The following is a 26,144-nucleotide window of genomic DNA, read 5'->3' as shown; positions in this document are numbered from 1 at the left end:
GAAGCTCTGGAGAAGGGAGAAAGAAGCCCTGGCTAAGCAATGTCCCAGGTGCTAAGTGGTCTGTGCTGCTGCTGTCCAGCAGCCATTTTGGGGTCTTCTCTCCTTCCTATGGTCTGTGAGGTCTGTGTGGGCTCCAGCTGCTGACATTCTCACCACCAAGGCCACAGGGTGCCAGTGCAACTTCTGAGAGAAGCTGAGTCATTTGGTCCTTATAAATGTGGTTCTTTTGAAGTAGCGTTAACTTGAGTTTTGGTTTATGGTAGGCTCAAACCTTCCTATTTCTTGATCCAGAGCTTCCAGATAAGTTGATTCCAGTCTAGAATGGAATCTCCTCTGCCATAGAAGTAGTTTTGCTTTGTCAGGTGTTGTGTAATATAATCTGTCAGTAATGTGTGTGGTTTAATTTGCTTCTGTTTGTTTTAGCTCACTGATGTGTACAGTACATCGCCCTCTCTGAGTCGTTATTTTACTTCAGTTGAAATAGTGGACTTCAGGTAAGAGTGTGGAACATTACATTTTGCTCTCTTTCTCTGGAAAGAGATCCCCCCCACCCCACCCTTCATCATTTACCTAGCAGGGCTTCCCAGAGCCTCAGAGCATGAAGGGAACCCATAATAGAATCACAGAAATCACAGAATGTCAGTGCTAGGAAGGTCTTTTATACCAACAGGCTTGACTCCCTTATTTTACAAATGAGAAAAAAGAAGACCAGATTAATGGTATGATTCGACCAGGGTCACACAGAATAGAGGAAAAGCCAGTCCCAGGTAAATGATTCCTGTTCAACAATGAATGCTCAAATAAGCTAAGGGTAGAAGTAGAAATAGATCTCAGGTAATGCTGTGATATGAGTGATATAATCTATGTATAGGTGTATAGGCATTTGCTTCTGAGGAGCACAAGTAATACAGGAGTATATTCTCCTTGTTTAGTATTAAAGATGTAAAGAGGGGCCGGGTGTTGTGGCTTATGCCTGTAATCCCAGCACTTTGGGAGGCCAAGGCAGCCGGATCACTTGAGGTCAGGAGTTCAAGACTAGCCTGGTCAACGTGGTGAAACCCTTCTACTAAAAATACAAAAATTAGCCAGGTGCGGTGGTAGGTGCCTGTAATCCCAGGTACTCGGGAGGCTGAGGCAGGAGAATCTCTTGAATTCGGGAGGGGAGGTTGCAGTGAGCTGAGATTGCGCCAGAGCACTCCAGCCTGAGTGACAGAGCCAGACTCTGTCAAAAAAAAAAAAGAAGAAGAAGAAGACATAAAGAGGTATGCACAGGAAAAGCCTACCTTCTGTCTCCTTTCTTCTCCACTGCCACTACCAATAACTAATGCCATTCCCTTCCATGGAGTTAATAGCTGTCAAGAGTTGAGTGTAATTACTTCTGTTCATGTATCTATTATAGGCACCACAGATACCACACACACATAGGATATACACACCCATATGTATTTTTTATTTTTTTAATTTCCTCCTCATCTTTAATGTTCTTGAGATGTAGGCATTAGGATATATGTGTGTGAAGTCAGTTTATTATCCTTTTACATCATTGGGACTATTGGAGATGACTTAAAATTTACATCAAAGCTTCATTATCCATGATGCCTGAGATGTCTCTGGAATATGACCATCAAAAGTTATATTATATTAAGAGTCCCCTTTCAAACTATAAGTTCTCCAAACCCTAATATTAGCAGACCTGGGAGGGGAGGCACATAAAGCAGGTGGTAGGTAGCACTATGGTGTGGGGCCAAACAGACCTGAAGCCTACAGATACATATGGTGCAGGCTGCCTTTGATCTCCTTCTTTAAAGACTCCCAAAGGGCTGGGCATGGTGGCTCCGGCCTGTAATCCCAGACCTTTGGGAGGCCGAGGCAGGCAGATCACAAGGTCAGGAGATTGAGACCATCTTGGCCAACATAGTGAAACCCCGTCTCTACTAAAAATACAAAAATTAGCTGGGCATGATGGCGCGTGCCTGTAACCCCAGCTACTCAGGAGGCTGAAGCAGGAGAATCGCTTGAACCAGGGAGTCAGAGGTTGCAGTGAGTCGAGATCGCACCACTGCACTCCAGCCTGTGACACAGAGAGACTCAAACAAAACAAAACAGACCCAATGTACATGATACTTATGGTGACATCTCCTCACTTTGTTTCAAGACGTCCAGGCAGGGGTTCTAAAGTATTGAATTGAGGAAGAAAAGCCATTGCTTCCCAAAAGGTGCTGCTGCACATGGGTGGAAGGCGGCTAAATCCTCGGCACATGCATTTGTGTTTACAGGGGCATCGTGACCTCAGCCCTGGACTAGCCCAACTAGAACCTAGAAAAATGCCCTTCGGCTTATTGGCTGCTAGACTCACTCCAGTGGTGGGCAGCTGGGGGAAAGGCCCTGAAAATTGCTCTTTTCTCAGAATTCAGCCTTACATAAATTTACCCTGTGACCTGCCATGGGGGATTAGGATGGGCTGGCCAGGCCAGGCTAGGTGGCCTGATTTTCCCATTCAGCTTCTGACCTGGTCTTCTGAAGGTCAGACTCTGGCCCTCTCCATTAGCCAGCCCAAGTCCTGCCCCTGGGAATGCAGGGTGGCTGGCTGTGTAGGTGTTGATCCTCATTAGCGATAATTAGAGGGCAGAGCTCAGGGAACAAGTTATGACACCTGCAAACTAGAGTAGCTGGATTGCAGTTTGAAAGTGCATTTTTCGGCCTTCCTGTAGGGCATCCTTGAAACTATGAGTTTCTTGAGAGTCCTGACTCTCCATTATTCATCTGATCTGCAGGATCTGGCACATCTCCCAGCTGTAGCAGAGTTTATAACTCAATTGTCAGCCACCGTGTAAGATCCAAGAATAGCGGCCTGTGTGACCTGTGGCCAGAAGAGGGAGCTCTTTGCCTGTCCTTAGCAGGGGCAGTGGCCTGATTCACACTAATGGGCCTGGAGCATCTGCAAAACTTCCCCAAGGTCATAGTCTCCGATGTGGCCTTCTGCTCGTTATTTTATTGCTGGTTCTTAATCTGGCCCATCTTGAACCAAAGTAATAGGATAACTACGAATAAACTAAATATTGAAGTAGCATTTAAAGAGTAGCATTAGACACTAATTAATGGAGGGTAACCCTTGATTATTTTTATTTTGGAAATAGGAAAAAATGTTCTAGGAAGATGAAAATTCCCTTTCCTTAGGTCCCATTACTGAGAGTTACAGGGCTTGGTTATCTTGCCCTAGGGGCCTCTGGAAATGGGACAGAAAAGTTTCTCACTTTGGGGACAAACCAGGGAAGCCTGATTTGTTGCTGATACGCAGGGTGGTCTCTGCCAACATTCAGAAGGTCTGGACCCAGGTAGGAAGCTTTGGCTGTGCCTTAAACATTTTCATAGGTCAAATAAAGAACTGATTAAACTAAAGATCCCTGGCACACCTTTGTGGGGGCAATGCTGAGAACATGAAGAAGGAATGTGTGTGGAGAAAAGGGGAGGCTTCCCTGGCTTGCCTCGAGGGATGAAGGCTGGGGTTGGAACAGATGATGGGCGAAGCTTGGGATCTTCTCAGCATCTTGACCGGAGATGGGCTGCACCTCTCCCTCTGATGGCCTCTCCCAGTGGATTCCTAGAGGATGGGTACTAGGTGGAAGGAGGCGGTTAGGATCACCTCAACTTTTTGTGATGAATCTGTGGAAAAGGATTCTTACAGGACACTATGTTCTTCCAGGACAGAACATTCTTTGCTATTTTGTACTGGAAGAACATGCAAAACTTTAAAAAAAGTTATTGCTTAAGTTCATTTCTTGAGTTGTAGTGTGATGCTGTCTATGCTTTAATGTCTCTGGTTTGCCTTTCAGTGGTGAAAATGCCACAGTAACCTACCACCTGCAGTTTGGGGTTCCATCAGATGATGAAAATGTTATGAAGTATATGATGAGTGAGGAGTTGGTGCTGGGCATTTTGCTACAGGATTTCCATGATGAGAACCTACCTGGTTGTGAGAGTCTGGGGCTTGATCCAGCATCCCTCTTGCTCTCTGGTAAGTAGAGCAAGTAAAGAAGTCAGAGTTGTGATGATAAACAGGTGAACCAGATTGGAGGTGACTCAGACCAATTGAGTCAGATTGGTTTGGTTCGATTTGGGAACTTTGGTGACTTGGTACTGTGTCAGACTCTTCATTTCTTCACTCGTCCCCTCAGCGCATGGTGTTGCTGTGAGGTGATGTTCCCCTCTCTGTGGAGGCTACACAGTCCGTGCCCTCCATGATTACACAGTGTAGTTGGGGAACAGTTATGGAAAAGATAATTCAACCATAAAGATGAACATTGCTACATGTTTCCTCATGCAGTTCACCCACATTCTAAGCCCTGTATCCTACTTTACAACATGATTAGCAAACTTTATGGAGACACTGGTTTCCCAAGAGAAGTAAGAATTGAAGAATTTGAAATAAATGATACAGCTAAATTGCTCAGAGTATCTTAATATGGGGAACCTATTTCTTTTTCTGTTGAAGGCCACTGAGACCATTAAGAAATTAATAGGGACAAGTTTATTCCTTTCCTTAGAAAATTATGACAAATTTACTCGTCAACTTTTAAAATTAAGAACAGAACAAGGAAATAGATATGTTGTTTAATAAATGTAACAAACACCCCATTTATCGGAATATGAGAACTTTTAACCCTCGGAACAAAACCTGGCAGAAAGGAAGGTCAGAAGGCCAAATGGCTTCAGGCCCTCAAAATGTCCTTCCATTGCTTTGTAGTGAAGCTCTGGCCTTTGCTGCTGATCTCAGTTTCTGATACCTGGCTCAGAGGCTTGTTTGCTCTTATTTAGCCCATAATGCCAACAATCTTGAATATTTTATGTTCTCATCCACAGTCCATCAGAATCACTTTCTCCACTTTAGTAGGTTCTCAGTAAATACTAGTTGAATGAATGAAAGGCAAATTAGAAGTAGTTGTGGTTGGCAGCAGGTGCATTAACGGTCTAGAATCAAAAGCATGGAACAGGGGGTTAAAAGCACACGTGTTAGTGCATAGTACAAGACAAGGTGTTTATTATGATGACACTGTTTCTTGAGGATGAGAGGCAAGAGTAATGTTGGCCTAAGAAGGCAGAATGTTATGTAAAACAGTTCTTAAGAATGCCATTCAGAAGGCCAAATTTAGCTCACTGGAAATGTCTCATAAATGGAGATCCTCCTCACAGAGCATCCTGAATAAAGTGTGTCTGTGGGTCAGGCAGACAATATATGTGTGTGGAGTGAAGAGGTTATGCCCCAATTACAGTAATTTTAAAAAGAAAAAAAAAAGGCCAGGTGCGGTGGCTTACGCCTGTAATCCCAGCACTTTGGGAGGCTGAGGCAGGTGGATGACATGAGGTCAGGAGTTTGAGACAAGCCTGGCCAACATGGTGAAACCCCACCTCTACTAAAAATACAAAAATTAGCCGGGCATGGTGGTGAGTGCTTGTAATCCCTGCTACTTGGGAGGCCGCGGCAGGAGAATCGCTTGAACCCGGGAGGCAGAGGTTGCGGTGAGCCGAGATTGCGCCATTGCACTCCAGCCTGGGTGACAAGAGCGAAACTCCGTCTCAAAAGAACAAACAAACCAATAAACAAACAAAAAAACCACAAACCTTCAGCCTCCTCCTGTGTAAAGAGGCCTGCGATGCCTGTGGGGGCTGCTGCTGTGCTGTGGTTGGTCTTGATTTTCTTAGGCCCCTTGCAAAAATTGTTACTGACTCCTTCCAAATGGAGGCCAGGGAGGTGGGCAGAGGTCTGAGGAAAGGTTTAAGAGGCTTCCGAGGCTGAGAGGTTCATACAACACAGGATAAAGGGCAGGCTGCTTATGAGGCCTGAGGAGGGCTCCCAGAAGACCCTGAGCTTGGCCAAAGAGACTCAGCTGTTTCCCCAGGGCTCGGTGCTCCAGCAGGCGCTGGGGAAGCAGCTATGAGTGGAACAAAGTCTCTGCTCTTCTGGAAGTTGCACTCTTTCTCTCAGATGTTTCTTCTGATGGGACATGCTGAGAAAATGTGGGGTTTTCTGTGACCCCATGTCCCACTTTCCAGAGCATGAATGTGCAATATTTGAGCCATTTTATGTTTTCAGAATGTAAGTGTCACTGCCCTCTGAAAGGGAAGGGTACACAGAGAAGCAGCTGGGAAATAGGGAAAGAAGAAGAGGGACTCATCGCAGGCAGGCAGGCAGATGGGGGATGAGCGCAGAGGCAAACTCTAGAGACAGGGAAGATGTGTCAGGGAGAGGCCCAGGGCCCTTGGAGGGACCAAGAGGGATGGAGTGAGTTCTTTCGCCAGTTTCCCCGTGCACGTGAGCTGTGGGCTTGGGGGATTGCCACCCCCGCCCTGTGATTAGCTGGGCAACTAGTTTCCCACAATGGTAATGTTCTCAGTCTTCAAAGAGCAAAGATTCTTAACATTGTTTGGTTTGTTTGCCCCTTAGAGAATCTGAAGGCAGCCGTGTACCTTCTCCCCAGGGAAAAAAAAAATGTACATACCTCTCCCCACAACACAAAATTGTACAGACAATTTCAGGGATTCCGAGTATTTCCCTGAGGCCAGCCTATGGTCCATTTGGGGTTTGAATATGTGCACTTTAGAAGCAGAATCCGAAATTAGGTTGTAATTTGGATTCCTGAGGGGTTTTTGTGTGTTTGCTTCTTATTCTCTAATTTGGAAATACGGCGATTATTTTGACCTGACTGCATGCATATTTGGATGCCTTATAAAAATAAAAACTTTCCTTAAAATATCACGATAAAGGAATTTTTTAAGTCCATCGTCCCTCACCCTTCCCTGTCTTTGATCTTCTTCACCTCCTAGATGAGTGGGGCCGTGGGCTAAGAGGGGAAAGTCTATTTTACAAAGGTCAAAGGAAAGGTCAGCATCCTGAGTTACTTTGGACACAGAGGAGGTACTTGGTATGTTCTCACATGGGAAGGAGTCAGCTAGTAGACTGAGTAGGGAAAAAGGACAAAACCAGGATTTTTGTGAGAGAGAAGAGGAAAAAGCGCCAGCTAGGGAGAATAGTGAATCTTGTCAGTCCTGTCAGTGGTGGTGAGGCTGGACTCCTGTAGACCCCGGCGGGCTTCCCCTGTGTCATGTCTGTTTAGGGCTTTGCATCTGTACCTGCACCTGCCCCTTAGGGTTCACATCATTTCTCTCATCAGAATTTCTCACAGTATATTGTACATGTTTTAAAAATGGAAATTTTAGAGTTTATGGTTAGATTATGAAAAGAGACTGGATGTTAAAATGTCCTCAGCACCCAAAAACCACATCATCAAAATTATTTCTCATGCATCCTACCCAAACAAATAAGCAATGAACAATAAATGTGATTTGCCTTTTGACATGTATTCAGAGTGGTTTGTGTGTGTGTGTGTGTGGACTGAAGACTAAATTTCCTCTGTTAGGAATTTATAAACCTTGCAATTTTATCTAAGATTTTATGTTAAAATTCAATGAAATGAAATAAAAACCTAAGCATTTAATAATGTTTTTAAAAATCAGTAACTTTTGTTCATCTGTGTTTTCTTTTTAGAATGAGGTGATGGAGGTTGGTCTGTGTCTGAAAGCAGTGCTCCACCCTGTCCTGGAGATGAAGGGAATTCACTCTGTTTTGCAGAAAAGATTCTGTGGATTAATACAGAAGCACCAGCAACAACCAGAGGGATGGAGACTCCTTTCTCTCCTGATTCTGCAGGCTGGCTCCAAGCCCAGTAAAACAGCTCCCAAGCACCGCTTCAGCTGGGTCCAGTCTTAACAAAGGCAGGAAGCCAGCTAGGGTGGGGGCGATAGGGTCATCGGGTACATCCCCCTGTGGGAGGTCACTGGTATTCTGTTTTTTGTTTTAGTTTTAGTTTAGTTTTGTTTTGTTTTTTGAGACAGTGTCTTGTTCTGTCGCTTAGGCTGGAGTGCGGTGGTGCAATCATGGCTCACTGCTATCCTTGAAGCACCCCACCCACCTGGGCTACTTTTTCTTTAGTGCAGCGGTGCACTGCCTTCTTTTAGGTGGGATCGCATAAGCATGAGCTGGTAAAGCAGGGAGAGGCGGGCAGCCAGGTTAGGAAGACTAAGCCAATCATTCACTGAAATCACCCTTCTCCCTTCCCACCATTCGTTTTGATCTACCTCAAAGCCAGGCTGTGAAGAAAAGGAAGCCACTTCAGAAGACCTCAGCAGTGTGGTTCTGTGTCTACTTCCATGACCTGTACCTGAGTATCTCAGCCAACCAGCCCTAGGCACACCACCAACGTTACTTTGAGATCTGTATATATAGCTAGCTACAGATGGGAGCTGTGTGTTTCTTTATTATTTTGCCACTCCTCATTGTTCCTGTGATTCCTGAACACGCTTTTTGGAAATATGGGTCCCTGTGACTTTTGAGCATACTACTATCACTTTGGATAGTCACTCCATGTATATTTTTAGAAACCTCCATTAGGGAATCATTAAGGCTGTTTAACATCTGCTCTGGATATTACACATTGGCTTTTTGTTGCCCAGTGCTACAAACGTTCCTGTAGGACTCAGTGTCTTCAGGCAATGATTGTGTATCCTGTTACAGATGGTTGTGATACAGGAAGAACCACTCTTCTTTGAAAATAAAATGTTGGAAGCTTTTGCCAGCTATTTGGGGGGTAGAAGGAATATTAGTGACTGTATTGATTGTCTACAGATACAGAATTGCCTGTTGTGAGGGAACCGAGTGTTTGTTTTGTTGGGAAAAGAAATTTACCAGGAGAAAGAGTTTTGTGCTGTATCGTGAGACATGTCGTCTGTCAGTTAAATCAGCCCTGGGTTAAAGTCAGTGTGAAAGGCAGCTGTGTGTGGGCACGAGCTAGTGTCTGCCTTAGACTAGATTTGACTTGAGTTCTTTATGACCCAGGACTCTGGATAATGTGAATTTGCTTTCTTATTTAACTAGAAGATGCATATACTATAGATCATTGTCTCATTTTAGTGATCGTTCCTTAAACTAGTGAAACTAGTGGATTTCTCTTCTTCCTCTTTATTTTTTACATGTCAAATGTGAACCTTAGTGTAGTTGTATTTTGTAGAAAATAATGAAACATTTTAATGGAGAATGGTTTAAAAACATTTACAATAAATTATTTTTGCATCTGTGTTGTTGCATTCCGATTGGCTGAGCTTTGGGCTGGGTTTTCGTTTGTTTGTTTGTTTCTTGCAGTAAATGGTGTTGAACATCATCTTTTCATTTCCCTTAGGGCAGCTTCCTCTTCTGGGTGAATAAGATCAAGCCAAGTTTTGCGGGGGCGGCCTGGGTTCTCCTCTCTGTTCCAGCAAGAGCAGGCAGAGGCCATCCCCTCCTCTTTCTCTGAGGTCCTCTGTGGCAGGACTTGGTATCTGAAAGGGCTTGGACTTGAAGGAACGGCCTGTTCATATCTGGAGGCAGGATTTGGTTTTGTTCTTCCCTTCTTCTTTGGAAAGCACCAAGATGCAAGTACCTTGTCTTGGGTTTTGACCACTTGCAAGTCATAGAGAGGACTTTCCATAGGTTCGACTTTCCTGCCCAAATGGTATGGAAAAACTAACCTTTGTGACTAACATATTTGGTGGTGTTTGAAAGAAAATGTCACTTGCAAATGCACTTTCTGCTATAGGAGATAAATCTACTGCTCATCACGCAACATCATGATGAGCATCATGCCTGGTACATAGTGAGGTTTCAAAAATTGAAGGATTTGAGAAGAAAAACTGCTCTTCTCTGGATGTCACTTAGATATGGATAGAATGGCAACAGCCATATTGGCAGAACCCGCTCCTATTCCTCCGCCAACAAAAATTCCAGCCATGTGTCTAATTCTTTTTTTGTTTTTGCCTTTCAATTTAATTTAGTTCTATAGATTTGAAAAAATGATGTGTTTTATAGAAGGCTATAGGGGATACTAATGGAGAAGACAATAAGAAAAGAAGCTGTTAGTTTTATTAAGGAGTTAGGATCAGTACAGATGAAACAGGAAACAGCAGAAAAAAATACCCAGGAGTTAAAAACAAAGGCAGTCTGGGCATGGTGGCTCAGGCTTGTAATCCCAGCACTTTGGGAGGTTGAGGCAGGCAGATCACCTGAGGTTAGGAGCTCGAGACCAGCCTGACCAAAGTGGTGAAACCCCATCTCTACTAAAAATTAGCCAGGCATGGTGGCAGGTGCCTGTAATCCTAGCTACTTGGGAGGCTGAAGCAGGAGAATCACTTGAACCCAGGAGGCAGAGGTTGCAGTGAGCCGAGATCACACCATTGTACTCCAGCCTGGGTGACAAGAGTGAAACTCCCTCACAAACAAACAAAAAAACAAACAAACAGAAACCCCAGCAGGGTTGAGTAGGGTTGCGGGTGGTTAGAGAAAAGAGTGGTCAGTATAGTTTAATCAGAGGAGGGTTTTTTGTAGGAAGTAGGACTCAAGCCGAATCCTGAAGCCCTGGTGGGATTTGAATAAGATTTGCCTTCCTTTACACATGTTTGTGTCTTCTTAGGATGAGGTACATGTTCTCTACTTTGTCTTTTACATGTGAATTCTGGACATGAATCCTGTCCTATTCAGAGTCTGATCAATGCTAAGAAAAAGTGGGAGAAATCTCTCAATATGCTCCTTCTCTCCCATCACTCTTTCATTGCTTTAAAATAAGTTAATTCACACTATTGCTGCATTGTTGGCAGCTTTATCCACAGACATCCTTGAATCTTTCCTTTGTGACTAGATATTATAGACTCAGCTTCAAAAGGCACCTCCCTCATCTCACAGTTGGGAAATCAAATTCTGGAGAGCTGGGAGGACCAGCCCGGAGTTCCACCGCTTGTTGAGGGCAAAGCCTAGATCACAGGGCAACCACACACTATGAATGGCCTCCAGCCCAGGGAGGATCCCCAGAGGCATGCTCAGTTCAGGCTTGGCTGACATCTGGGAATTCCTAAGGAGCACAACTGGTCAGGAGTCAGGGGTGAACGGAGACGGAGGGCCCTCAGACTGCAGGAGACTTTATATGATGATGATGACCTCTCAAGGCTTCAGCAAGTGCCTTGCAAAAGAGAATTCTGTAGGAAAGTAGACAGAATTTACACTGGTCCACTTAACAGTTGGCAGAACCAAGGTACGCTCAGATCAAGTGGCTTTCTGAACTTGAGGCTATAGGCTTGGAAATGAACAGAGACAAATAGAAACAGAATCTACTTTTCCCTGGAGCCCTCATGGAATCCTGGAGACTTCTATTTCCTGTTCTGTCCGTGCCTGTCAATCCCTGAGAATATCCGAAGCACCTATCACTCAAGTTTGTCCTAAAAAAGTTAGCATTTCAACCTGTTGTCAACAGATTTTCCCGCCCTGTCTTTGCCCTCTTCCTATTTTTCTCTTCTGTTTTAAATAAGAATTTATTCACAGAATAAGGGATTATTTATAGATGCCAGTATGTACGTGAAACGGAAACCACAAAGTCTGCAGTTGCGGCATAAATTGTGCCTCTGAATGTTGGCTAAGTAGTTTTAAGACCAGCATGAGGGAGGGAGAGTTCCCTGGTTATGTTTGTGGCTTGAGAGAGTAATTTAAATGCTCAGGCTCAGGTTCTTTATCAGGGACAGGGATTCTTTCGCTGAGGTGTTGCATCCCTATCTCCCGCACACATCATATACAAACGTGTGTGTGTGAATGTGCATTTTCTGCAAAGGGGGTGCACAGCTTTCATCAGAAATCCTGAAATGTAGGGGAAACAGCATCAGCGTTACATACAGACATAGTGGGTATTTTGGGACATTAAAATTTATTTGCTGGAAATTTGAGACATCCTACACATTGAGTATATTACATTCATATCAGGATTTTTTAACTCTTTTTTTGTTCTTAATATTACTTTTGACTTAGAAATCATAATTGTATATATCATGTTGAGTATCTTGAAGCACTCCCAAATGGCTTCCCCTGCTCAAAAGTAATTCCCTTTCATGATCCCTCTTATAATTCCCTCTTGTAAATCCCTGTTATAATTTCATTATAAAAACAACTTTCTTTGGTTAAACATTTATATTGAATGTGTCCCTGATAAAAGGCATATACTGTTTGGGACAGATAATGCTTTCACAGGATGAGGGTCAAACAAATATTATGTCATACTAAGAATATTTCAACCAGTCTACTTCCACAATGGCCCAGTAGCCACGTGAAAACTTCTAGCATAAACTCATTGATTTGGTGTTTCTACCTTGCTGGAGGACTGCTGGGTGACCCTGAATAACCAGCTGTATCAGCATGGTTTTTTTCCATGCATCATAAAAGATTTTTGTTTCTCTGTACCCTTTGATATCATTTATTCAGCGTCTGTAATAGATGATTGCCTACATTGGATGTAATCCTCCTGTCGATGATGAAGGAGCTGAGCCTCCCAGTAGCACGTTCAAAGTCACAGATGGAGGAAGAGAGAGAACCAGGATTTGAATGACCGATGATCTGTCTCTGGGATCTACAGTCTTTCCTCTAAGCCATGTTACATCTTGTACAATATCCACTGCTAACATGAATGCCTCCTTTTGAGGATCTGATCCTGGTCAAGGATCAGCTAGAGTTCCACGTGAAGGAATCTTGCTAAAAGTAGGAAGTCAGCAGAGGAGGAGATACCAAGATGCAGCTGGCTCTTTAGCTGAAGACCATCACCTGGCCAAAGTCTTCAAAACCTGACACATCCAAGCTCAGGCCACTGCATTTCTCCTCATTTGGGAGTTAGCACATTTTAAATAGCAAAGTTATTCAGCTTTGGTTAACTTTGAGAAGAAAACAGTAACTAAACATAATGTACTAGGGTCCCTGTCGCTTAGCTGGTCAAAGGGCCTGTCTAGTAAACATAATGTACCTACTGCTTTCTTAAATAAACCTCTTTAAAACAAACTATTTTAGCATGCCTAAAATTAAGACAGTAGCCACGCGTTAAATAAAACAAGTGGAAGACACAGGTGTGAATACAGAAATAGCAGAATTTGCTAAATTGTCTTGGTCTCACTTATCCAATTTGTGATTTAATATTTTTATGCCATTTTATTGGTGCCTGCTCTTATGCATCAGTAACCAAACACATTTCTGTTAAGTTTCTGTCAAACTATAATAATTTAGGGCAGGTGTCTGCAAACTTTTTCTCCAAAAAGTGCCAAAGTATATTTATTTTGGCTCTTAAGGGCCTATGGTCCATGTCACAACTACTCAACTCTCCCATGGTTGAACAATCATAGATAGTAGGCAAAGAAATGAGTGTGGCTGTGTTCCAAGAAATCTTTATCTATAAAAATAGGGAGTGGGCCAGATTTGGCCTGGGGGTTACAGTTTGCTGATCCCTGGTTTAGAGGATAGATATAATTTGAGGAACACTAAGGAAAAGATAAGAGAAAGTAAATAATCAGGACACATAGAGGAGTGCCTATCAGAGAAGCTATATGTGTGTTATTTTCCTATGTGGATATTTTATTCATATTTTATACATGACATTATTAAATATATACATTTAGTATACATTTAGTATATTGCAGAGAGCTTTCTATGTAGCATACTGGGGGAGCACTAAATTGGAAGTCAGTAGGAAATCAGGCTCCAAATTAAGTTTTGCCACTAACTTTAATGTATCATTAGGTAAATTATCCTCTCTGAGCCAAACAAGGGTAGTGGGATTATGGGATCTCCAAGGATCATTCTTCTTAACATTGTCTGATGCTACAATTGTCTTATTAAGATTTCTAGGGAGAAATACAAAGTTAAAAATAAAATCATATAGGTTAAAATTATGTAAACATCTGGCCTAGAGCCTCTTGATTCAACTCACATAACCAACCAGACCCTGGGGGCCAACAGGTCAAAGGACACGATGTAAAAGACATGGCTAAGACACATGGAGTGAGAGGAGCAACACAGGCTCCCATGGGGTGAGGGCTGAGCTGGAAGGTCACGGTAATGAGTGAACTCCCCCTTGGGTACACTTAGTATGATGAGTAAAGCTTCCTTGTGACTTCAGGGAACAATCATAGGAACACTTTATAAGAAGATCCCAGACAGAGAGCAGAGCCCCTTGTGGTGTGCATAGCTTTAGGGGAATCAGGGAGCGCCCCCCACCACTATAATCTCCAAATCATGTAGAACCAAAGATGGTTACCTCTTTCTCAAATGGTGGTGTTCAGGATAAATGGTTGACCTTTATATTTTGGCTTTTGTGTGCTAAGAGGACTTGTGGTACACAAACCATGCTCTGCAGGGAAAGGGTTGTTGTGGGAGGTAAGCTGGAGGGACTTTGTGTCCCATCCCTGCTTCAGGCAGATCCCCCATCCCACCTTTTATTTGTTGGTGCTAAACAAATGCTAGTCCAACCACTTCACTATAAATGGGAAAACTGGGTCTCAGAAGGGGCCGTAAGTGGATGTGGCTGTTGCAGAAAGTGAGAGGAGATTCTTTGAGGCATGAGAAGTTCATATTCATCTTCTGGGGATCGGGCATGCCTAGGGGTAGAAGGCATGTGTAGAAGTGAATACTCAGTCTCAGTTCCTCCCAAGGACTCTCTGGGTCTCTCAGCTTTGCAGGGAACATTCTCATAGTACTCTTCAGCAGAGTTCCCTGATGGCCTTCTACAGAGAACCTGATGATGGATGAGGGTATAGCACAGCTCCTCTGAGTAGGTCTGGTCAATATTGTCCTGCTTGTCAAAGAAGAGCCATCATCAAGATTTGGCCTCTTGCCATGACCTTTACACTTCAGTCTCAACACAGGCTTGACCCTGGGTCAAGTCTGTCTTCTATGACCACCTCCTCCCCATCTGTTGGCCATTTTTTTCTAAATGACTGCTTCCACCCCAACCACTAGGCCAGCAGCAAGAGTGCTTACGGTCTAGAGCTTACTCAGGTGCATCCTCTCTGCCCCTTGTTCCCGAGTGACCTCTGACCACCTGATATGGTTTGGATATTCGTTCCCTGCAAATCTAATGTTGAAATTTGGTTCCCATTGTTGGAGGCGGTACCTAGTGACAGGTGTTTTCGTTATGGGAGCAGATTGCTCATGAATGGCTTGGTGCCATCCTCGCAGTTATGAGTGTACAGCCTGAAGAACCATGAGCCAAACAAACTTCTTTTCTTTATAAGTTACCCAGCTTTGCGTATTCCTTTATAGCAACACAAGTGGACTAAGACACTACCCATACAGTTCCCAGTCTCAGGGCTCGGAGGACAGCCAATTCTAATAAAAAAGAATAATCTGGCTGGGCATGGTGGCTCATGCCTGTAATCACAGCACTTTGGGAGGCCAAGGTGGGTCGATCACCTGAGGTTGGGAGTTCCAGACCAGCCTGGCCAACACAGTGAAACCCCATTTCTACTGGAAATACAAAAACTAACTGGGCGTGGTGGCAGGTGCCTGTAATCCCAGCTACTAGGGAGGCTGAGGCTGAGAATTGCTTGAACCCAGGAGGCGGAGGGTGCAGTGAGCTGAGATTGTGCCGTTGCACTCCAGCCTGGGTGACAAGAGCAAAACTCTGTCTCAAAACAAAACAAAAAAATAAAAAAAGAATAATCTTATAATACCTTAAAGTGTTTTGGTTATGATATTTAAATACCCTCTAGAGATATTTATGTTATTAAATAAGGAAACAACTCAAGGGAAGGTTTCACTTATGATGGGATATCAGGAGGTAAAAAGCAAAGCAGCAAAGTACACGGGGAGAAGCATGGATTTTGAAGTGAAACTTGGTTTTGAATCCTGGTTCTGCCCCCTTGTTAGCGATCTGGTTCTGCCCCCTTGTTAGCGATCTGGTTTTGGGGAATTATCACTTAATCACTCAGTTTTCTCGTCTATAAAATGGGGAGATGGGATGGATTATAGCAGCAACATTCAAGCGTTGTTGTTTTAGCTACATGAGTTGATGTGTGTAAAGCACTCAGCATGTTGTCTGTCATAAATGAAGTGGTCATTAAGTTCCTTTCAATAAGTTATACAGCACAAGTGGCTGCTGCTTCTGCCACCAGGCCCTGAACATGCCACCCGGGTTCACGAGCACTGACATCTAAAGTCTTTCTCCATGTAAGGGTCAGAAGGGATCTTGGAGGCCAACTTCTCCTGCCATTTAGGGTGTCGGCACTTCTATCATCATCTCAAGAAATAACTTAGAGATGTTCTCATTACCTGGATGGGAGTAGATGACATTCCTTCATCTGGAGAAAGAAAATACACTCAATGAATTTCACGTTATAGGGAGATTTGAGGGGAGGAGCAGGGGAGGCTAGAATGTAAATAACTAAAAAGCCAAGAAACAGCTGGGGTAGCTCTTCTCAGGCTGTTCTGAGCTACAGCATATCCCTGGGGAGTGACAGGACATCTAAACAAGTCACAGCCGGAGCTGTTCTCAGTCTGAGAGGTGAGAGAAGGAAGACACATTTGGTTAGTGTTTGGATAGGAAATCACAATTTCTCCCTCCAGCTCTTTTTCCCTCCTTACCTAGCCCCCTCTCCTTCCTTACACAACATTGATTTTTGTTCCTTACCCAAATTCAGTGCCTCTGCATCCGGCACTCGGGAGACAAAGAAGAATCAGAAACAGTCCCTGTCCTCAAAAGGCCCACAAGCTAGCACAGGAGACAGACAAGGGGCTGTGAGAGATCCACACTGTGGAGTGGAGGGCCGTCGTTTCTAGTCTAGGTGACAGGATGGTGGTGGTGTGGTAATTGTTGTTCGAGGAGTTAGGCAGAACGGGAAAGTCTTAAGCTAAACATTCTCATTCCTGTCCCTGCTGGCAAACAACAAATGAGCACGGCAATTTTTCAAAGCCTATTTAAGACCAAATGGCCCTGGCCATTCAGCAAAGAGGCACATTGACACCCTTGCTCCCTCTTGCAAACATACCAGGTCCGTAAACAAACATGTGCCCTCATGTGAAAGTCTACAGAGGAGGCTACCATATGGCATACGGATTGACGTTCTCTTGGTCCTCACATTCTGAATTTCCACATCTCCATAAGCTCGCATAGGCATCTAAGACTTCCCTGATTATCATTATAAGAAAAGCATCTTCAGCACGGAGTTTTAGCATCCGGTCTTATTTCTATTATGTTTTGCTCTGATGGAAATTGAGGTTCCCTGGGACCCACCGCTCCTGGAGTGAAGTGGCTAGGGAGGGAGGCTATATTATTCATTTACACATCTTGCAGGGCTAGATTTTAAAATTCTATGTAAATGAACTAGGTTCTCCTCTTTAAGGAAGGCAAAGTCAAAACTCTTCCATTTTTCTTCTTCAGAAACACAATGGCTTGTCCTCAGGCCTACACTTTCTTATTTTTATTTTTAGGTGTGATACAATTCATCACACTCTCCTTCTAGAATTCTTCTTTCTCCTTAACTTCAACGCTGTTCTATCACCAGAGACTATTGCACCAGCCTCCTAAGTGGTCTTCTGGTATCCGCTCTTCCCACTCCTTGCTGCAATTTGTCTTCTGCACAGGAACCTGGGTGATATGTTTAATACAAATCTAAGCATACTTGCCCCCCACTCCCCATCCCCTGTGTAAAGCCAGTATCTCCTGTAGCTCTCAAGACAAAGATGAAAATCTTTAACCTGACCAGGAGGCCCCACCCCTCCCCTGTCCCAGGCTGGCTTTCTTGCAGTTTCTTGTAAGTGCCTTTCTCCTCCACCTTTTGTATCCTTGCCTCCAGTTACTGCCTTCAGCCTCCAGGCCTCAGGCACTAACTGAGGAATTTGGAGATTAATGAGCCAATTCCTGCTTCAATGAGCTCACCATCTAGTGAGGACAAAAGACAAGCAATTGGATACATTGCAGCAAAATGTGTAGATATTGTAATTGAAATAAGCCTAAGGGGCTTTGGGAACATAGAGAAGAAGCAGTTTGGAAAGGTAAGTCTTATCAAAAGTGGAAATGATAGGAAATCAATGACTTACTTTCATTTTGGGAATCTTGCCTCTTTTCAAAAATGAGTATTTTTTTCCTGTAAAAGAAAAGCAAAGCAAATTGTTTTAATATTCAGAAACTCTCAAAGGAAATGACACAAACCTACAAAACTTACTTTTAACTCTTTGTTAAAGTTATATGCCTTTTTATAATACCTCCTTCAGCATAGATGAGTTAAATAAAAAAGAAAAAAGTAAAAGATAAGGCCAAGTAGAAATATATTCCTTTGTGCCTCTCTCTCTCTCTCTCTCTCTCTCTCTCTCTCTCTCTCTCTCTCCCCTCCCCTCTCTCTTTTCTAAATATGATAGGGAATTGATTTATAGATGGGGAAATATGGTGATATAGGTTACTTTTTTGGAGACTTTTTTTTTCTGACAAAGTATCAATTTCTTTTCTATCATGTGAGTGAAGGAGCCAGGATTATTTTCAATCTCAATTCTAATCTATGATCTCCAAAACAAGCAAACAAACAAACAAACACACTCTTCCCGTAAGGGAACACTGTATAAAAGACCCCCTGAAAAAATGCAATATAAGTATAATGGAAGTTCATCATCATTTCAGTAGACAAGAACATCTGCTGTGAGGGTGACCATATGTCCTGGTTTGCCTCCGCCTGGTTAAGGTCATTATCAATCACTTAGCGAGCTTTAATTATTTTTAGCATCCTTTTCACTCTCAAAGGTATCTTAGTTTGAATGATAAGTTATACGATCACCCCGACTGTAAGTTCTATGTACAAGCGATAGAAACGTGTGCTTCGGAACAGGCAGACTCAGATTTGCAGTGTGACAAAAAGGTGTCTTTTTTCTACGTTAATAGCTAGTTTCATCTTTGCTTCTGAGGCTTTCGTGTTTGAGGACAGCATGCCACCCATGAGACTATTGTTCCTGTTTCTCATCAAATTGGAAGGATTGCTTCCCTGATTAACTCTTAGGTGAAGCTAGTAACAGACTTCCGCTGTGGCCACAGACAGTCACAGGTAACTTACAGCAAATACCACATTGAAACCACACTTAGGGAAGTAACTCCTAAAAACAACTGTCCACTCACCAGGGAAAGCAGAAACACCCTTCAGCGATACGGTGATCCCAGCATCTAAAATACCCAAGAGAGATGGCAAATCATAAAACTGATTTCTGCAGCTTTGTTAAGGTGACTCCTTCCCTTTTGCCATTTCTGTGGAAAACCTTTTCTCCCCGCAGCTTGTTTCATTCTAGATAACTTGGACACATCTCTCACAGTAGAATGCCTTTGTCCTCCTAGGATGAAGATGATACTATCAAATTCAGGAAAAAGCTTTCTGCTGTGTTCCCAGCAAAAAAAAAAAAAAAAAAAATTTCTCACTCTCAATTCTGGTAATTTCCTTGGTTCCCTTGTAATGAAGAACACACAAGAGTTATCTCCAGGAAATGAAGGTACAAATGTGTGGAACTTTTACAAATCATTTTTTTCAGGTATGGGTTAGGCAATATCTGTACAGTATTTTACTATACTCTGAATTTCTCCAATTTACAGTATATTGCAATTGTTCGCTCACTTGTCTATATTCTACACTAGAATGTGAGCTTTGCAAAGCTGGGGACCATATTGATCTTGTGCATTGTGGTATGTATTTCCAGTGTATGACACAACATCTGGCACAGTAAATGGGTTTTCAATAAATATTTGATGAAGATATGAATACAGAATGAATAGCCAAGGACAGAACAACCCTGCTGCAGGAGGTCAGCAAATCTACCATCATGACTCCAGCGATATAGTTAAATAACGTGACTTCTCTCTTGTAGCATAAAGGCTTAGAATCTCTATGCAGTCCTACATCTACATTAATGTCTAAGTATCATTCTGTACATCTTTTTGAAATTGAGGCATAGTCAACTACCTACATGGTTGAATGTGAAAGCCCTTTATAAAGTAGTACGTGTATCAGTTACAGTATGTAAAAACCTTTGGAAAACACCATCCAAAAATGTCTCCCCAGTGAGCTTTCCCATGAAGTTCCATCAGGAGGAGCAGTGGAGGAGAGGCTGACTGCATCATGACCTTGGCTGTGGTCACCCGCTTGGCTGAGCATTCTGACAGCCTCTAAGATCTATGCACCATCAAAGCCTCTGGGGCCCAGAGGCACAGCTGCAACTCTTCCTCTTCTTTAGGTTACCTTCAATGTGCTTCAGGCCGTTTGCTTACATCTCCACTTAGTTGCTAAGGAAACATCATAAGAAAACTACTGAATCACACTAAGCTAACAAACCAGGTTCACTGAGGAGGAATGAGTGAGAAAAGAGGAGGGGGATGATTTTGAGAGATATTCTCTGAACTCCTGAGGCCACAGTTTTTAAATCTGTAAAAGAGGATGTACATACTGCTTACACAGGGAGTTATAAGAATAAGCTGGGGTTAAATATGGGCAAAAACTATTTGTAAGCTGGCTGTTTCTTCTACTCGACTTTTCAGCAATTTATTTTTGCATTTCAACATGGTTGTTTTGGTTTGGGATGGGTTCAGACAGCCTCCAAGAAGAAAACCAGACAAATATCTTTAACTTGAGGTTACATGTCAGCAATTTGAGGTATCTGTCCTTTTCACAAAGCCTTCTCTGGCTCTCTGGTCTACCCAACCCCTCCCTTGTTATAATGCCATGACCCTTCTGATTTATTTCATCCTTTGAACTGTATGCCTTAACGTGTGCCCGCTGATACCCCTGAAAATATGTAATTCTCAACTTGCACTGAAAAAATGCACCCTGTTGAAAGGAATCTCTGGGTTTCCAGCCCCTAACGCAGGCATTGGTGTTAAAAAATAACAACAGCGCTTGTTTTTTAATTGCTCCTCCTTCAAAATCTCCTCCTGAAACCATGTGAAAAGCACAGATAACTTTACAGACCACAGAAAAACTGACCTTGTCACCCCTTGGGATTCTCGGATCCTGGAACATTAGTTCCATATTTTAATTATTCCTTTCCTTAGAGAGAATACTTAAGGGCTGGATGTTTGAAAGGTCTGTTCAAAAAGAATTAATGAGGTGGTCTTTGTTTAACAGCATCAAGGCAATCACAACGGTGTCTCCACAAACTTTCTAAAAATTGTCATAACATCTGGCATGTGTTCACCTCAGAAATAGACATCTATAGCTTAAAATAAAATGGCTAGGGTGGAGGTTGAGCACAAAGGTACCTTTGTGGTACAAAAGGACAACAGGAAACAAAAGGACAACAGGAAATAAGACCCCTTATTTTATAACGGGGCATGACAGGGACTAACAGGGTCTTAGTTCCTGTTGCTAGGAGTTACATTAGGCTTCTAGCAAAGTAGCCCATCTCCTGTCCAAAGTTTTTCAGCATTTTGTCTTTTGTCCTGTCTTCACATTTGCTACTATTGCAACTGCTGCTGGTCTAAACAGGGCCCTCCCTCCCTGGGATGTGAAGTCCATGGCTTGACACACTTCATTCTCCTTGGGCAAAGGCTGGGGGGAGTTTGGTTGATTTTGCTCTCACCTGGACGTTCTCTGTTTGGGGCTTTGCATTCTCAGATTCCAAGGCATCTCTTGAGAGTTCTGCTGCCACCTGAAACTCAACGTATCAGAAACAGGCTAAGTATTTCCTAACCAGGCCTACCACTTATTTTCATACTTTTTCCAACTTTCCTCATTTCTGCTATTTGTGTGTGACTCTGAAATTGACTGGTTGCCCTCACATATGTTAATACTCTTTCCTCAAGCACATGCCACAAGCTACCTTTGATCTGACATGCTCTCCATTGCCACAGCAATAGCCCACTGATATTCTCCAACTGCCGTGAACGAGTGATCGTAAATTGTCCGTTCCCAAATATCCAGGGATCCTCATCATGACCCTGAGAGTATCAGTGTCCAGAGAGAGGCCTGAGGTCCTCAGCTACTGTCTCTTTGGTGCAGTTCCAGGAGCTATACACAAGTAATGGGGAAGGGTACTGGCTTTGTCTTGTGTAAATCACACCATCTTTCACAGAAAGCATGGAGGCCCAGAACAAGGGATAGAAGGAGAAGAAAAGGATTGAATAAAGGAAATAAATTGGTTCATTGTTTGGGTTAGATTTCTGTATACCCATCTTTCCATTTGTTGGGAACTGGGGGTATGAGGATAAAAAAAACTAACACTTAAACACTACTTAATATATGCCAATCATTTTGTGTGTTATATTTCATTTAATCCCAGAATAAATCCGTAAGATAGATATTATCATTATACTTTTTACACTAATGAGGAAACTGAGGCCCAGAATGCCAGGCAATTGGTCTGAGGATCCACAGCCACTAAGGAGGAAAAGCTGGGTTTGCTGCTGGCAGGTCCCTTCCTCTGAGACTGAGCTCCTCTCAAGAAGGGATGGGTGCCATTCTATCCTGTGCGAAATTTCCCCAGTTTCTTAGCTTATTTGACCTGGAGAGACACGGTTGGGGGGTATGCTGATTGGATGATAACTGGGTGTTGGGGTGACAATGAAAATTAAATACCGGTATATACAAGACTTTTGAATACATTAAGGGAAACATTTTATTTAATCATTTTAATGAATTTATTTTTAAAACTGGGTCTTGCTATGTTGCTCAGGCTGGCCTCAAACTCCTGGGCTCAAGCAATCCTCCTGCCTCAGCCTCCTGAGTAGCTGGGACCACGGGTGCATGCCACTGCACTTGGCTCAAGGGAGACCTTTTAAATCATCATAGAAATAAAGATGTTGGGCAAACTGATCAACTATTTGGAAAAAAAAATTATATCTGACACCATATACTGAATATATGTTGCCAAATGTAAAATAATAAAATCAAAACTTGGGTTGGTTTGTCTTATCTTGGGAAGAGCAAAGAATTTTAAGCATGAATGCAAAGGCAGAAACCAAAAAGCTTTCTAGATTTAAAATTGAATTTTCTTTAAAATACAATAAACACAAAACTATAAGAAGTCCAAACACCATACAATGTGTATACCTTGGAAAAAGTATTTTTTTCTTACATAAAACAAAATTTTAAAGTAAAAAAATTTTTAAAGTTTTTTTTTGCAATGTTTATGAGAATGGACTAACTTCTTCAAAGCACAAATAGCTTTTACTATCAATAAAACAAAATATATCAAAATAATAATGGGCAAAAGACATTACTGGCTCTTCACATATGAAGAAATACAAATGGCTAATGAATACAGAAATTTAAATAAGCAGAATGTATCCGATGTTATCAGTAGTTATAAATGCAATTACCATTTTTTTTGTTTATACTTTCTGTATTTCCCAATTTTGTTATTACAAATACATAGTAAGGTCATAATTTTTTACCCCCACATCAAAGTTCTAAAAAACAAATCCCATATGTGACTTCAATCAGGACTTAATAACTCATATCATTTCTGTATTTTGTTTTGTTTGATTTATCAGAATGGTGATTTCTTTATGTTTCCAGTCAATCATCTACCACTTATTAAGTGCCTGTCATGTGCCAGAAACAATGCCAGGAACCAGCAATTCAAAGATAAATAAGAAACAATCACTACATTTGAGCAGCTCATATCTAGTAATAAAAATAGTAATTTATATAATTGTTAGAACAATGCTAGAGTAGAAGATTGACAAGGGGCTGCGAGGACCCAGGGTAGAGAAGTCTCAGACAACATGATTTTTAGGAAGGGACATGAGATATTCCACAGGACCATCAATCTTCTTTTCAGCAAGTGGTCAAAAGTGGGCTAACAGTTTTTCCTGTGTTCCACTCTCCAGTGGCATGAACTGAGACCTGGGATTCCAAACATAACCCTGTGAAGACCCCCTCTGGCTGGCTTACTCTCTCTAGATCGCCCCAGTTTATACCCTAGAGATTACCTTGTCTTTAGTGGCACTAGATTTTTACAATGACGGCTTTGATATTAAGGAAGATAATGGTCAAAAAAAAGAAAGCAGAAAATATCTTCTAATTTTGAACCCTACTTTGTGTCAGGCACTCACTATGCTAGCACAATACACACTAGAACCCTCTAAGGTAGATACTGTATAAAGAAACTGAGGTCCAGAAAAGTAAATCCGAGTTCTCTGCCTATTTAATTTAGATGACCTCTGCTTACCTGCTTACAGGGAGTGCACATCAAAGGAAGCCTCAAGGTGGCAGGAAGCTTGCTGTTTGTTTCAAACTTAAAATTCTGGCTGAAAGAGGGTGGTGATTCTGACCTCCTTGTGGAGCATGAGGGGCTCAGGAGAGCATCTCCTTCCTGGGCTTTCAGAAAGTTTTTCATTTCTTAGGTGGTAACCTATTATATAGACCTTCCTTGGTAAAGTCTTTCCACCTTTCAGCTATTCTCCATCAGCTGCTCACCATGATTCTTCGGAGAAGGGAAATTTAATGTGGTATCTGGCACTGAGTAGGCACTGAAGGCTTGGCAGTTTGCTTACCCAACTACTTTCTACCCCGACTTAGTGTGCTAACTGTATACTAGCTTTCTTTTTCTCTTCCTTGCTGTATTGCCCTGTCCCATCTCCTCTGCTCTCCCAAAGGGAGTCTATTACTTACCTGTTTTCTCTCAGCAGAGAGTTTCCCATCCTCTCAGTCCTCTCAGGGCTTCCCCTCAGTCCCTTTATCACTTCCTTCTTGACTTGTGCTTTGACAGGACAACTCCTGACTTAAAGAAAGGGCTGTGTGGCTCTGGCCACCCATGCAGAAACAGCAGAAATGGGAAGGGTGTCTCTGCAGAGGGGAGGAAGAGGCTGGGGGAGGAGTGCTAGAGGCGCACACGTGCAGAATGTTCTAACATGTCAGTGTCTGAATCAACTTGGCTCTTGGCCATAACCAGCAACTACCCGTCAATGAGAGCTTCAAACCTCTGGGGAATCCCAGGTCTGAAATTACAGATGGGTCATGGGAGTTTTTCCACTGCAGGTATTTACATTTATAAATTACGTTGTCTTCTTAAAAACGTCAGAAGGAGGTTAAAACAGTCAAGCCACAGACCTGTAAGAAATACAGTATCAACAACTCTCAAATCTGAAAACAAACACCCAATAACAAAATAGGCAAAATATTTGAACAGACACTTCACCAAAGGAACTATACAGATGACCATTAAAAGATGATGAACATTGTAGTCATTAGGGAAGTGTAAATCAAATGCACAATGGAACACTTTTACACACTTATTACAATGGCTGTAAAACCCTGACAATATCAAGTCATGGCAAGGTAAACAGAGCAACTGGAAGTCTCATTCTTTGCTGATGAGAATGCAAAATGACAGCCTTTTTGGAAAGAAGCGATAAGGACAGAAGGCAGATGGCTTTACTGGATAGAAGAGGGTGGCTCACTGGCAAAGGTCCCACCCTCAAGCCTTGAAACTGCAGCCCTAAATGAGAACGGTTATCCCTGTTATCCTGCCCAAATGTTACTGTTTGGCCTGTCCAGCCCCCCTATTCTGTGCCCATATAAACCCATATAAAAGCCAGACCTCAGCTGGCAGAGAGACAAGCAGCTGAACATCAAGAGGAGAAGCAACTGAGTGTCAGAGATGCGGCTTAGCTTCGGGTGGCATGACTTCAGAGAGGAGCCTGGCCAGAGACAGCAGGCTTCAGGGAAAGATCACCTTCTTCCTGTACCATCCCCTTTCCAGCTCCCCTTCCACTGAAAGCCACTTCCACCATTTAATAAAATCCTCCACATTCAACACCTTTCAAACCATTCATGCAACCTGATTATGCCTGGATGCCAAACAAGAACCCAGGTACCAAGAGGGCAGGGTGTAAAAGGCCGTCACCCTGACTCTCCACTGAGTGGGTTAAAACTGAGCTGTCCACGAATGGCAACTGCTAAAAGAGCATTAATTGTAACACATCTCTAGATGCTGCTGTTGGGCTGGAGCTCAAAAGTGCTCACCCCAGCCCTGGCACCCTCTTGCCTGTGTGCTCCCGCTCCCACAGAGAGTTTAAGTATGGTGGTGGCCAAGTAAGTAGGCCACACCCCTGTCGCAAGTCCCGAGAAGGGGTCAAGGGGACTCTCCCATCTCAGAAGTATGACAATTTCTTACAAAATTGAACATAGACTTACTGTACAACCTAGCAATTTCACTCCTAGGCATTTAGCCAAGTGAAACTTACATCCTCTAAGAATGTGTGTATAAATTTTTATATATGTTTTACTCATAATAGCCGAAAAACCCTGGAAATAGCCCAACTGATCTCCATTGAGTGAATTGCTAAATAATC

The 26,144-nt window shown here is 42.8% G+C and overlaps 2 protein-coding genes across 8 annotated transcripts in view; one reads left to right on the top strand and one right to left on the bottom strand.

The window, feature by feature from the left end:
* The window catches only part of C2H3orf52 (chromosome 2 C3orf52 homolog), a 32,627-nt gene extending 23,498 nt beyond the window's left edge, over positions 1-9,129 (top strand). The window contains exons 4-6 of the mRNA XM_005548179.4: positions 424-494; positions 3,834-4,015; positions 7,544-9,129. Coding sequence (XP_005548236.2) covers positions 424-494; positions 3,834-4,015; positions 7,544-7,548 — 258 coding nt within the window. The 3' untranslated portion in view covers positions 7,549-9,129. The remainder of the gene's footprint in view (positions 1-423; positions 495-3,833; positions 4,016-7,543) is intronic.
* Positions 9,130-11,757: 2,628 nt separating this feature from the next.
* GCSAM (germinal center associated signaling and motility) lies at positions 11,758-24,626 on the bottom strand. 7 transcript variants are annotated; one of them, XM_005548175.4, is made up of 6 exons: positions 24,463-24,626; positions 21,428-21,502; positions 18,984-19,028; positions 17,921-17,967; positions 16,154-16,182; positions 11,758-14,675 (listed from the first exon to the last, which is right to left on the bottom strand). In XM_005548175.4, exons 1-6 carry the CDS (start codon positions 24,489-24,491, stop codon positions 14,361-14,363), a joined length of 540 nt encoding a protein of 179 aa, XP_005548232.2. In that variant the 5' UTR covers positions 24,492-24,626; the 3' UTR covers positions 11,758-14,360. The 7 variants fall into 7 exon arrangements, with proteins under 7 accessions (XP_005548232.2, XP_005548233.2, XP_045241355.2 ...); XM_005548176.4 differs by having other exon boundaries at positions 21,428-21,496; XM_045385420.2 differs by lacking the exon at positions 24,463-24,626 and adding an exon at positions 24,020-24,442 and having other exon boundaries at positions 21,428-21,496.
* Positions 24,627-26,144: the final 1,518 nt, after the last annotated feature.

Source organism: Macaca fascicularis, chromosome 2 (assembly GCF_037993035.2).
Source record: "Macaca fascicularis isolate 582-1 chromosome 2, T2T-MFA8v1.1".
In the NCBI taxonomy this organism is placed as follows: domain Eukaryota; kingdom Metazoa; phylum Chordata; class Mammalia; order Primates; family Cercopithecidae; genus Macaca; species Macaca fascicularis.
This window is presented reverse-complemented; position numbering and strand designations above follow the sequence as displayed.